General features: G+C 47.1%; 1 protein-coding gene across 3 annotated transcripts in view; it reads right to left on the bottom strand.

Moving 5' to 3' along the window:
- The window catches only part of LOC102562948 (broad substrate specificity ATP-binding cassette transporter ABCG2), a 43,456-nt gene that overhangs the window by 13,323 nt on the left and 17,583 nt on the right, over positions 1-12,550 (bottom strand). For all 3 annotated transcript variants that reach the window (XM_019499426.2, XM_014605043.3, XM_019499427.2), the window contains 4 exons: positions 11,293-11,445; positions 10,134-10,291; positions 8,108-8,259; positions 2,960-3,085 (listed from right to left, as the gene is read on the bottom strand). In XM_019499426.2, coding sequence (XP_019354971.1) covers positions 2,960-3,085; positions 8,108-8,259; positions 10,134-10,291; positions 11,293-11,445 — 589 coding nt within the window. The remainder of the gene's footprint in view (positions 1-2,959; positions 3,086-8,107; positions 8,260-10,133; positions 10,292-11,292; positions 11,446-12,550) is intronic.

Below are 12,550 nucleotides of genomic sequence, written 5' to 3'. Positions count from 1 at the left end.
TGTAACTGAAGAGATGTTCAGTGCACATAAACCAGTTTGAAAATGGCTGAAACCAGCTTGAGATACATTCAGACTTAACTGATTTTGGTCAAACCAGTTTATGCAATGTCTGTCCCAGAGTCTTTGCTGGTTTAAGATAAATCAGACTCCCCCAGCGTCTTGGCACGCTCTCCGGGCTGGGTGGGGCTCTCTGCTCCACAGCAGGGCTGACCTCTCCCCTCCGCTCCCTGGGCAGAGCTCCAGGAGAGACTTGCAAGCACAGCAGGGTCTGCTGGCTTTCCCATGCCCCCCTCCCCTCCTCACCACTCAGTGCTTACACAGAGATCCTTTCCTCCTCTCTCCCACAGCACAGACTGTAGCCAGTATGCTAGCTAATGCTGTGTAAGGCAGATAGGACAGTATCCACTTAGGGCTTTTTGGAGGTAATCAACAGCTCAGATGGTAATGTCCCTGCATTCCTTCCTTTGGAAAAAATGCTGTTTATGAAGAGCTTGTAATGAGTGAGGCTTTGTTTTCTGATGGGGTGCTAAATGCTGGTAACAGAGCTGAGGGGGCCCCTCCCTAATCACAGCATCCTGCCCAGGCCCCTCTCAGCTCAGCACTGTGGAAGGGAAGGAAGGGCTGCTCTAGCACCCCCCAGCTTCTAGTCTGAGCCACTGCAGGCATGTACCTGCATTTCTGGGATGTCTGTCTGGTTACAAAACTGATTTAACCTAGCCAGGTTAGACTAACCTGCGAACACTGAATCAATTCAGGCTCAGGCTTTTTGAATGCCTGTCCCTAGCCCATGTGTCTAGAATACAGTCACAGGAAGGTTGGCTGGTCCTGCAAAGTGACTGCTCACACTAGCTAGCAGGAGTACATTAAAGATTGTGTGGCTTAAGCAAATTGAATAGTGTTTTATTTACATTTAGGCAGATCCCTGGAGGCATAGGGTTCAGGCCAGTATTTTGTAATGCACAGAGCACAGGACTGGGAGTCAGCAGTCATGGGTCCTGTTTACGAGTGTTTGTTTGGGGGCTCCATATTCTGATTTACCTCCATAGAAGCTCAGTTCTCTCTGTGTAAATGAGTAACAAATAGCAAAGTCTCTAATGGACTCTGGCATTTTGGGGATTAAAATGCTGCCCTGGGAGAGGGTGTCTTGCCTCTGCCAGTGACATCTTGTGTGACCTTTAACAAATCCCTTCACCTCTGTATGAGCCTCAGTTTCTCCTTCTGTAAAACAAGGTTAATAATATATTCATGTGATGGTCAGTCATTACCCCTAGGTCCCTTTCAGCCATGGTGCAGGTCAGGCTGTCAACACCTCTTTAGCCTAAAGAAGAGAAGGTTGCGAGGGGACTTGATAGCAGTGTGCCGTTATATCAGAGGAATGCATCAGGAGCTTGGTGAACAACTGTTCACTAGGGCACCCCTGGGGAAGACCAGGACCAATGGATACAAACTCCTAGAAGGCTGCTTCAGGCTTATTACCAGGAAAAACTCCTTCACAGTCAGGGTGTCCAGACTATGGAATAAACGCCCTCCAGAGGTGGTGCAGTCACCTACCCTGGAGGTTTTCAAGAGGAGACTGGACAGTCACATCGCTAGCGTCACTTGACCCCAGTTGTCTTCTTGCCTAGAGCGGGGGGGCTGGACCTGATGATCTGCAAGGTCCCTTCCAGCCCCTAACAATCTATGAATATCTAGTCACTTTTTAAGAGCATTTTAAGATTCTGTGAGAAGGTGCTGCAATTAACCCTCCTCCCCCCCCCCCCCAACTATGCAGTCACTTACTGGGAAAAAAACAACAATGTCATATTGAATGTAATATTTGAATGTTTGTAATAGTTCCCCATTAGCCAGTTTAGGAAGAAGACAAGATTTATCTTCTTATCTAGGCCATTGTTTTGGCCTATGTGCGGAAGGTCCTGACTTTGCTCAAAGTCTTAACTCTTGAATTTTATCTTTAGAGGCCTTTAACAAAGTTAACCTAAAAATGACCCTTAAGCAAACATCCCACATTCCGAGAAATCAAACCCTAGGAGCCTTTTAAAAGATTAGAAATAAAAGTAAATTCAGTGATATGGAAATTCCCCAAAGTAATTAAAATGGTCAAGAAAATAAACTGATTACCAAGCAAAAGAATCTGTTGAGTAAGATCTGAGCCCAAATTTGGGAGTAGTGACAGGTTTGGGTAGGAGGGGCCCAAGACAGCAACTCACTCAATAAAAACTGTAACCTACTGTCCCAATTTGGAGGTAACCTCACTTGCAGAACAACGGAGAAAGAATCGCAAGTGTAGGCTGGATCAGACTGATCACCTGAACCACCCTCTCCATGAACACAAATCTCTTAGTTCACACTGAAGCCACGGAGCACCCGAAAGGGACTGAAGGAAGGGGACTTAGTCCTATCAGTATTGAGGCAAGCCCATTGAACTGCTGAGGCCAGCCCATTGAACCGTACTACTGAGGCCAACCCATTAAATTGTACTACTGAGGAATGAAACCATATCTAGGTGTTTGGATTCTCGGAATTCTAGGATTGTAAGTATAATATGAAAAATAATAGTATTGATTCAAATTTAACTTTTAGTTGTAATTGTAGTTGTTTTTGTAATACTAATTCTTATAACATTGTTTGGGAAGGAAGTGCATTTGGAGCATCGTTTCTGATATATGTAGTTATTGTGTTCTTAATGTTTGTGGTATTTCTTAAAGCTAAGCAGTGTTATATGTGTAGCAAAGAATTTAAAAATAAAATTGTGTTGTATGAATTAAGTGTGCAATCATTGTGAAATCGTGCAAGTAGCTAAAAATTTCCCCAACCAGTGCATCAAACGAATCAGTAAATTGTGTGGGATCTTCTCTATTCCATAACCCACTAGAGACAAACAAAAATCAAAATTTATTGTCATTTCTTAGAACTTCCCCTATAGTTCAGCCAACGATTTATTTCTTGTTTCCAGTCTTACCTGTTTGGGTCTCACCATACTCTGTGATTCTGCAGTCACTTTTGCTTGCTGCCACAGCAGTGGAGTCACCATTAATCACGTCAAGGAAGAAGTCAGCTGGATTGTTGAAGGGTTCGCATTCATACCCTTTTACAATAGCAAGAAGAACACATTTGCATTTTAGAGAGAGAGTTTCTTAGGGAGGAGTGGTTAGAATAATACAGTGGCTCCTGATCTCATACTTAAGGCCCCCTTGGAAAACGCCAGCTCTTAGCTTTCATTTGTTTTTTCCTTAATCAAAAAAACAACAGAGTAATCTTTAATTCTACTGATGCAAAGGACCCAGAAAGATCACAATAGGTCAGAATGGTCATGATACTATGGATTTCTATTTGAAATCTGTTTACCTTGTGAATCACATGTAGGTGTTTGCACACCTAACAGTGCTAACATTACATGGCACTTTGCACCCTTAAAAGGATCTGTGACACCTTGGTTGAGAATTACTGGAAAAATACATTGCTTTTCCAGGATGCTTTTTTTACATGGACCTTTGGTCACTTTACACACTTTAACCAGCAACAGCAATGCTTCTGGGAAGGAAAGTTAAGTTATTATTGTTCAGGTGGGAAAACTTAGGCACACGCTTTAGTTCAAATCCAACATTTCGAAAAAAGTCTATCCTGATTTGGGTGCTTAGCCCTGGGCATTTACTTTCAGAAATGCTCAGCACTCCTAGCTCTCATTGACTATAGCTGAGTTTCCTGATGCCTTCCTTCAGCCGCCTCATCAGTGTCTGCACATCTGGTGACAGTGGCTTGCCCCAGTCAGGAACTCTGATCTCCTGGAAGTTCTCCATTTGGCTCTGAAGTTCCCTCACTACAGGGATCATCTGGCTAAGGAGGGCATCGGCAGTGCTGTGGGTCTCGGCAGCCTCAAGGAAGGGCATGAGGAAGTCCAAGATGTGAGAGATGGTATCCCACTCAGCTCTGTTAAGAGGGACACTGACCCCAATCTCCCCGAGTAAGGCCATCTCATGGATGGCCTTCTGTTGCTCCACCAGCCTTTTGAACATCAGGTATGTGGAGTTCCACCGAGTCTCCACATCCTGCATGATTTTGTGCTGCTGGATGCTCAGCTCTGCCTGTTTGTCCCGTAGCATCTTGCCCCGCTGGAAGTAGCCTGCCACCTTCCAGCATTTTGAAATGAGCTTGCTGGTGGTGCTGGCACCATCACCAGAAGCCCTCTCCCCCTCCAAGGTGTCCCTGACAATGAGGTGGAACTTGTGTGCCACACAGTAGATGCCAACCAAGTTGACATCATGAACCGGGTGAACCCACGGGTAAGCTTGCCCTGCCCAATGGGCCACCCCTGCACTAAGCAGTTCATGGCCCCCATGATCTCCATTGCTGTGTGGGACTCATCCATCACCTCAGCTTGAAGGAGAGTCCACTGATGGCCTGACTGGTCGCACCAGTGCCCTGTGAGGGAGAGGTAGGCATGATCTCCACCCCAGCTGCTCCAGATGTCAGAGGTGAAGTGCAAGGCCACCTGCGGATCTGCCTTGTACAGCTCCTCCCTAAAGTACTCCCTGCGTGCCTCATACAGGGAGGGCACCATAGTCCTGCTGAAGGTGGTACATGTGGGCACTTGGTAGGATGGGGCCACAAGCACCATGAACGGTCTGAACCCTGGACACTCAACTTAGGAGAAGGGCTGGCCATCCACAGCAAGAATCTCCCCAGTACTCTGGGGGATCTCAGTTGCCTTTGCAACGCGCCCCCCTTTCTGTCCACCTTCCCCCCCACTGTTCCAGGGTGGTCTGCCTCTGCTTCAGGGGGATGGGGGCTTTGGAGTGAGAGGGGGACTTCTTTTTGGGAATCCTCCCACTGGTGCCAGGCTTAGGAGGAGCAAGAGCAAGGGGGTGGTGCCTGCAGAGATGCGTCAGCATCCCCATGGTTCTCATATGTTCTGTTCCCTTGCCCTGGCTGATTTTGGCTCAGCAGTGCAGGCAGATAGCATCTGTGGGATCATCTATCAGCTCAAAATGATCTCAGACCAGACTACCTGCTCGCTTCTGGGGTGTGGGTGCATGTGTGCATGCTGCAATTTCTCCCTCTTTAGGAGGCAGAAGCACAGTAACAGGAGAAGCGGACTCAGCTGAGCCACTTGCCTTCGCACCCTCTATCTCAACCTCCTCTGAAGTGCCTTCTGGGGAAGGAGACCTAGTTCTAGGGGAAGCTTAAGAGGTATGGAGCACAAACTCAGATGATTCTCCCTTCTTCCCCAGAATTTCCCTTGCTATGGCACTCATCCAGCTCCAGCTCTTCCTCTGGCACTGGAAGGCTCAACATAGGAAGTGAAGTGGGGGTGGAGAAGACTGTTACGCTGGTGCTGCTGCTTGTTGTCATGGTGGTGGTGGGGGGTTATGGCTGGTGTTGTTGGAGGGGATGCAGACTCAGGCACAGGCAGCGGTACTGGCACTGCTCCTCTCTCCTTACTTCCTGTACAACTAGTGGAAGCCTCATGCCTGCTTGTTGTAGCAAAGAGCCTGCATCTCAGTTTGGGGGGGGGGGGAAAACTTACAGCTCTCCCTCTACCCCCTCTTCCATCCCTTCCTGAAAGCTTGCCAGCTGCCTTTCCAGCACACTTCATGATATGTTTCTTTGCCTTGGTGTGCTGGAAAATCTGTCTTCTTCTGTAATGTTATCTGATAATTGTATGCACGTGTATGTATGTAATAAATATAATAAAAATATATAAACATATATATGAGTTCCTATGTAAATTCTAAATTATAATATTCAATATAATTGTGCTGTGCTTCCCTGCACAGTGAATGGAATGCACACTGTGAGAGAAAGCACAGATTTGAAAAGAATCAAAATAGACTAATAAAAACAAAAAGGATTTTGGGGGGAGGAATAAATTGAAAGGAATCAAATATAATAAAATAAAAGGGTATAGAAAGCAAATCCCACTTGCTAGGCTAGCAAGTAGGAAATGAATGGTAGCCTTTGTTGTCTGATGCTGCTGAAAGACAGCTCAGTAACTGGCCCAAGGCAGAAAGTGGCCCAGTTCAGACAATGCTGCTTTTTATGCTGTTTTTCCATCCCTCCCCAAGAGCACTGGGATTGGAATGGTCCTCAGGGAAGGATCAGTCACTGGCCAGTTACGCAGTCAATATGAGAGCAGGCCTTCCCCACTCTTCCCCCTCCCTCTTCTTACTTTGTTTCCCTGCAGGCAAGCTCAGCTTCAGCTTTGAAACTTGAAACATTTCAACTGCCCTCATTTTGTTTTGAGGCTGTTTCGAAGCTCTTAGTTTCATTTCAGTTTTGCTGTTTTGAGCGCAAAAGAAGTTGAAACAGCATCAAAGTGAAACAGTTAGCAATATTTTGCACAGGCCTAATAGGAAGTCCATTCCCTATGAGGAGGAAAGGTAGCAGAAGGGCTGGAAAGCCCCTCTTTGCATAATAGGGATATCATGGTCCTCTTGAAAAAATAAGAAAGTTGCATACAAACAATGGAACTTCAGAACAATCGCCAAAGAGGACTATACAACAACTGTCTGTACTCGTAGGGAGCAGATTAGAAAGGCTAAGGTGGTGACTGAATTTAAACTAGCAATAGAAATTAATGACAATAAGTAGTCCTTCTTTAGGTATATAGGGAACAGAAGGAAAACAAATGGAAGCATGGCACCATTGCTTCACAACTCAGGACAGCTGGTTGCCAACACTCAGGAGAAAACTGAACTCCTGAATGATTACTTTGCTTCAGTATTTCACTTGACTAAAAGGAAAATCATACTAGATAATAGGGCTGTGCAAAATTTTGCTGGCAGTTTCGTTTTGACAGTTTCAACCAATTTCAAGGTTGAAACAGCAAAATTGGAATTAAACAAAGGCCGTTGAAATAGCCTTGAAACAAAACCAGGCTGGTTGAAACATTTTGAAAGCCGAAAGTTTTTGACAACAGGCTGGGGATGGGAAGTCAGTACAGCTGGGCTGACTTCCCATTCCCAGCACAAGATCCAGCAGGGGGTGATGAGGCCAGCCCAGCTGGGTTGCTGCCCCATCCCCTGCACTACATCGTGCCTCCCACCCCTGGTGTGATGTAGTGTGCGGCATGGCATAGCAGCCCAGCTGGGCTTCCTCCCACCCCCAGTGCAATCTAGCACTGGGGATGGGAAGTCAGCCCAGCTGACTTCCCATCCCCAGTGTCCAGACTGTGGAATAAGTTCCCCCCAGAGGTGGTGCAGTCACCTACCCTGGACATCTTCAAGAGGAAACTGGATGTCCCCATTGTTGGGGTCACCTGGTCCCTGTTATCTTTCCTGCCTAGTGCAGTGGGGCTGGACCCAATGATCTTGCAAAGTCCCTTCCAACTCCTTACAATCTATGAATCAATGATTCCCCCTCCCCCCCGCCTCCCCCACCCACTGCAAGGGGCGCACAGGACAGCAAAAGTGGCAAAGCAGAGTACAAAGATACCATCTAGCAGGTCAGCGGTAACACTGAAAACAGAATCCAGGAGTCTGTTCCATACTTCCCCCCTAAATCAAGAGAAACCATGCAAACCCTGTTGTCATTACCTGCCAAATGGCGCACAGGCAATTGCAGTATTTCTCACAATCTCTAATCTAAAAAAAATACATATATGATCTGCCCTCTCTGTCTCCATCTTTTTCAGCTAACTTCAGATCTGGGAAGCACTGGATTCATCTCTACAGATCTCAGGTGGTCTGCAAATCACTCTACACCAAGATTATACTATGTGAGATGTGCACAGCTACATAACTGCTAGAAGCTTGCTTTCTGTGGACTGCACATCTAAATGTCTCAGATCGTGCTGTCTGCCATCACTGTGTCAGGCAGAGTGGATGTGGCAATCCCTGTAGATGCACTGTGCTGTCATACAAGACATTAATTTTTTACCTTCTTGTTTTCTGTTATCTAACATAAGTTAGACTAGCTGCACATGGCTGCTCTTAGTATCTGAAAAGTACAGAATTCAATTGAACAGGGCTAGAGTTAGTCCATCACCAGCAAGTATCATGAAGAGGAATTAATTTAAATGAGCTTATTAACTGATCTCTTCCCTATTCTGAGCCAAAACAATTAAAATACAACAGTGATGATCACTGATTTACCTGCATGTTAGACTTACCCACAGAACGAAAATACTCCAGTGCTTGCTGAGCTGGCCCATGATACAGCACCTTTCCTAATGCTAGCAGCGTCAGACTGTCAAAAAGCTTGAATATGGAATAACGAGGTTGGTGGATAGAGAAAATGATGGTTCGACCTCTTCTTGAAAGTCTGCAATGCAAGGAAATATTCCAGGCCTCAAATGTCATGTTTAAGAAGAGTTCAGTAATCTCAAAGAGCTGTGGTGGTCCCATGCCAAACAACCAAATAATCTAATCTGCTGTAACTTGACAGGAGCTAAGAAAGAAAATTCTGGAGTAAATAAATTCCCCAGTAGACAAGGTATCAAGACTTCAGCTAGTCTAATCGGAGTAGTTCTACTAGAATCAACAGCATTACATAGGCTTATGTTAACTGAGGATCTGGCCATTCAGGTGGATTTTTCTTAGTTCTTGTACTGAGTTCTGTTCTTTACAGAGGTCAAACCAACCAGTATCACCTTACTTTCCTTTATGTTTCCTGGCTGCTGTTTCATTATATTTTTCTGCTAATGACTTTAGTGTTGATGCCCACTGGTGGCCCTGTACAGTGAAGACTTTTCTCCCACCAAATAGTGATAGAATGGGAACAACAGAATAAAGCTTCCCCTATAAAACTTAGCCAGTAGGCTGCAAACATTAGAGGGAGGGAGAGAGCCACCTCAAATAGTAAGAGAAATGCCTCAGGAATGGTTACTGGAAACAGCTGGATGGGATAGTCAGAGCCAATCAGTTTATCTGCAGCCTCAGCCACAAGAGGAAAACCTATGGATGAAATCCTCTCTCAGCCATGGTTCATGTACCTAATATAGGGAGTATGGATGTGTGAAATGGGCCATATTCAATTTGGATTCAGCCTGAATCAGGGACAGTGATTTCATTCGTTGATTCGGATCGCTGTCCCCAATTTGATTTGGCCAAATCCGAATCTGAAGATTCAATGCCGATTCAGAGAATCGGCGATTCGGACATAGACACAGCTTTAAAAATTTTTTCTACATACCTCGAGGTACCAGCGTGGCTCGAGATCACTGTGATGCTGGGGCACATGAAGTCTCCCACAGGAGTGCTTGGAGGGCTGTCCATGTGCTTGGTGGTGAACCTGGAAGCGGACCAGAAGTACTCCCAGTCCACTTCTGGGTCTGCCAGGGAGCGTGCTTTCCGCTGCTCCCTCCCTCCCTCCCCAGTACCCTCATGGCTTGGCAATCAGCTGTAGGGGGACCCCAGGTGCCTCCCCCGGACCCAGGAGGCACCAGTCACTGAGCTGGGGTGTCACGGGGGAGCCCCCCGGCACGCTCCCCAGCAGACCCGGAAATACTTCTGGTTCATTTCTGGGTCTGCTGCTGAGTGCACTGGGGAGCTCCCATGCTTCTGTGGGATGCTTCATGAGCCCCAATATCACAGTGTTCACGAGCCCCTGCTGCCTAGAGGTACGTAGAAAAAAACATTTAAAGCTGTCTCTATGTCCGAATCGGTTTGGAGGGTTCCAGTTTGAGTTAGAGAGATTAAAGGGTCCTCTGATTCGATTTGGATTTGGAGATATGGCCATGGAATCAGGCCAAATCGAATCAGGGACCAAAGCTTCGCGCAACCCTAGTAGGGAGGTCCTTAATGACAGGCTTAGCTGAATGACCAAGAAATAATCAGCCCCTGAGAACTGGACTCCCAAATCCAACACCCACCCACCAAGCTGACTTCTGCAAGGCAGAGCAGGGAGGCATTGGTAGCAGCAAGAAGCTATTGCGGTGGTTGTCCATGCTGCCCCATTCTTTAAGGCTTTGAACCAGAGCTTAGAGTCATCCATGAAAAAGCCCACTGACTTCAAAAGTTTCTGGATCAAGTCCTAGGGAAAGAGAAGATGTCAGTCTCCGGTCTGTCAGGCCGGCCTCTTTTACCAGCATTAAATCCACATAAATGGTGTTTTTTGTTGTGCATAGGAGCGTTGTCTTTTATCATGAATTAACTGAAACAAAAATCACAGCCAACTCCTGTGTAGCCAACCCTTACTTCTTTAAGAGGACGAGTACAGCGTTGGCCGTGCTGGAGTCCAGGCCAGTGGTTGGTTCATCCAGAAAAAGGACTGGTGGCTCCGTAATGAGTTCCATCCCGATGTTGGTTCTCTTCCGCTCCCCACCCGACACACCTCGGATTAGTTCAGTTCCTACCTACAACAGAGAGTCTTGAGTTGGCTACGTTGTGTGCATTAAGCCTGGCAGACATCTGCAGTCCCGCCCCCCCCATTAACTTCAAGGGACCTGACCATGTCAGGTACACTCTGTCCACCAGGGTGTGGTGGAGAGCACCCTCAATGGACACAGTGGACACAGGGGTCAGGTGGAGACAAGGACCAGATTTTCAAATCTTAATGCCCACAGTGATTCTCCTGATCAAAGGACACCTGGTTTTCAGGACTGCTGAGCACCAGCACCTCATACTGAATGAAGGATGGAGCTGCTAGGTACCAGAGCCAGCTTGGAAGCACAGAGACTGCCCAGAAGCCTCTCACCTTCCAAGGATCTTCCTGGCTCTGCCAGGTTTGGAGGCAAGTCCCATGGCTTTGCCTCTGAGAGGGCAGGGATATTCATAGAAATAGCAAGGTATAAGAGACTTGCATAGAACAGGAGGGACAATTGCCCCACATCTGGGGTTTCCATCCCTAGACCTTTCTGCCCTCTCACAGGCTTTGACCCAAATTTGCTCAACTGTAGCACAAAGCCAGGAAGCAACTGGTCAAATGGAAAAGCCCTACAAGTTGGTGCACTGTTAGTCTCATCCTATTCTACACAGCACATGCACACTAGACATGGTCCATGCACTCCTCCTTCCTATGATCAAAACATAAACCTCAGCTTTTGCTACCTCCATCACTTAACTGTTTCCCTCAGCCCCCAATACGTTCTTCACTTCCCTCAACCCCAGAGCTGTTCTCTAACTTGTACACTCCAGGGCTTGTGCCAATAGGACACAGCTGAACCAGCTTCCAAGCAGATCAACACAATTAACTCTGCACCTCAGAGCAAGGTTCTAGCTGCTGAACTCAGAAAGGCTCAGCAGAGAAACCCTGCATTCCTACTATGGTATAGGGCCAATCAACCATACACGGGCAAGGAGTCTGGGTTCTGCATTCTCCAGCTTGGTCTGGAGCTCAGGCCTCTCAAGCACTCACCTTCACATCAGCTACTTTGTTCAGCCCCAGCTCACTGATAATCTGTGTAACTCGCTCTTCCTTTTCTTGAAAGCTTATAGTGCTGGGAAGTCGCAGAGCTGCAGAGAAGAGCAGATTCTCCCTCACTGTCATTGTGCCCATAACAACATCATCCTGAAAATGATAGGAATTTGCAACTGAAGAGCTTGAAGATGGGTCTTATTTTTCTTATTTGAATGTCCATAGCACCCAGTGACTTCAAGCTGGGATCAAGGTTGGGCACCCGTCATGAGGACTAGTCCCTGGCTCAAAGACCTTGCAGGCTAAATAAACAAGGCACACAAAGGATTACACTGAGGCAGGGAATTAACCTGCCAAGGTTGCACAGCAGGTCAGTAACTAGAACCCATGTCTCTGGGCTCCCATTCCAGGCTTTACCCATTAAACTAGTGGTGCTCAACCTTTTTGCCTTGCAGGCTAGATGGGTGGTGCCCAGTTCACCTGTGTGCTGAATCTGGCCAGTGGGCTGGATCTAGTGTGCAGGGTGGGTGTGGCGGGACCGAATTCAGCTATGTGGAGGGGGGCAGTGGAGCATCCTAGCTCCATCCATGACATGAGAGGAAGGGGGCAAGGCCCGGCCCTGACCCAGCTACGTGGGGCTTGGGAATCTGGCAGCAGGAGAGAGGTGGCAGTATTAACTGCTATTACTCCCCTGCCACCAAATTTCCCAATCCATGTGGAGCCCTGCAGGCCAGATGCCATGGCTCCACAAGCCAGGGGCTTTGAGCACCCTTGCATTAGACTTGAATAGACCCAACCAAGTCCTTCAGCTGTTTCAAGACTACTACTTGCAATGCAGGCGATACAGCTTTGCATTGTCAAGTCACTGGAGGGGCTGAGAGCCCAGCAGTTCAACAAGTTAAGGAGAGCTGCAAGTTCTCGGCATCCATCTCTTGAAGAGGAGCCATTAAAAAGTCATTAGCTTATATTAGCTGAATCCCCCATTGCAAGCTGGCTCCTGCTGCATACGTTTAACTCCCACTGATTTCTGTAGAGCAGAGCAGAGAGCCAAGAGTCCCCTCCAACTCACAGCTAGTACCCATCCCACAGAGAACCAAAGCAATAGGGGCAGGATTGTCCTTAAGTTTTTATCCAACCAGATTTTGTAACACATGGTCTGAAAACATCATGCCATGGGCTCTCAAAGGGCAAAGCTCCAATACAATGCTGCAAAATTAGTTGGATGGAAACCCGTCACATTTGCTAATCTCTGTGCAGC

This window comes from Alligator mississippiensis, chromosome 6 (assembly GCF_030867095.1).
Source record: "Alligator mississippiensis isolate rAllMis1 chromosome 6, rAllMis1, whole genome shotgun sequence".
NCBI lineage: Eukaryota > Metazoa > Chordata > Crocodylia > Alligatoridae > Alligator > Alligator mississippiensis.
The sequence above is the reverse complement of the archived record's forward strand: the minus strand, read 5'-3'. Positions and strand labels throughout refer to the sequence as shown.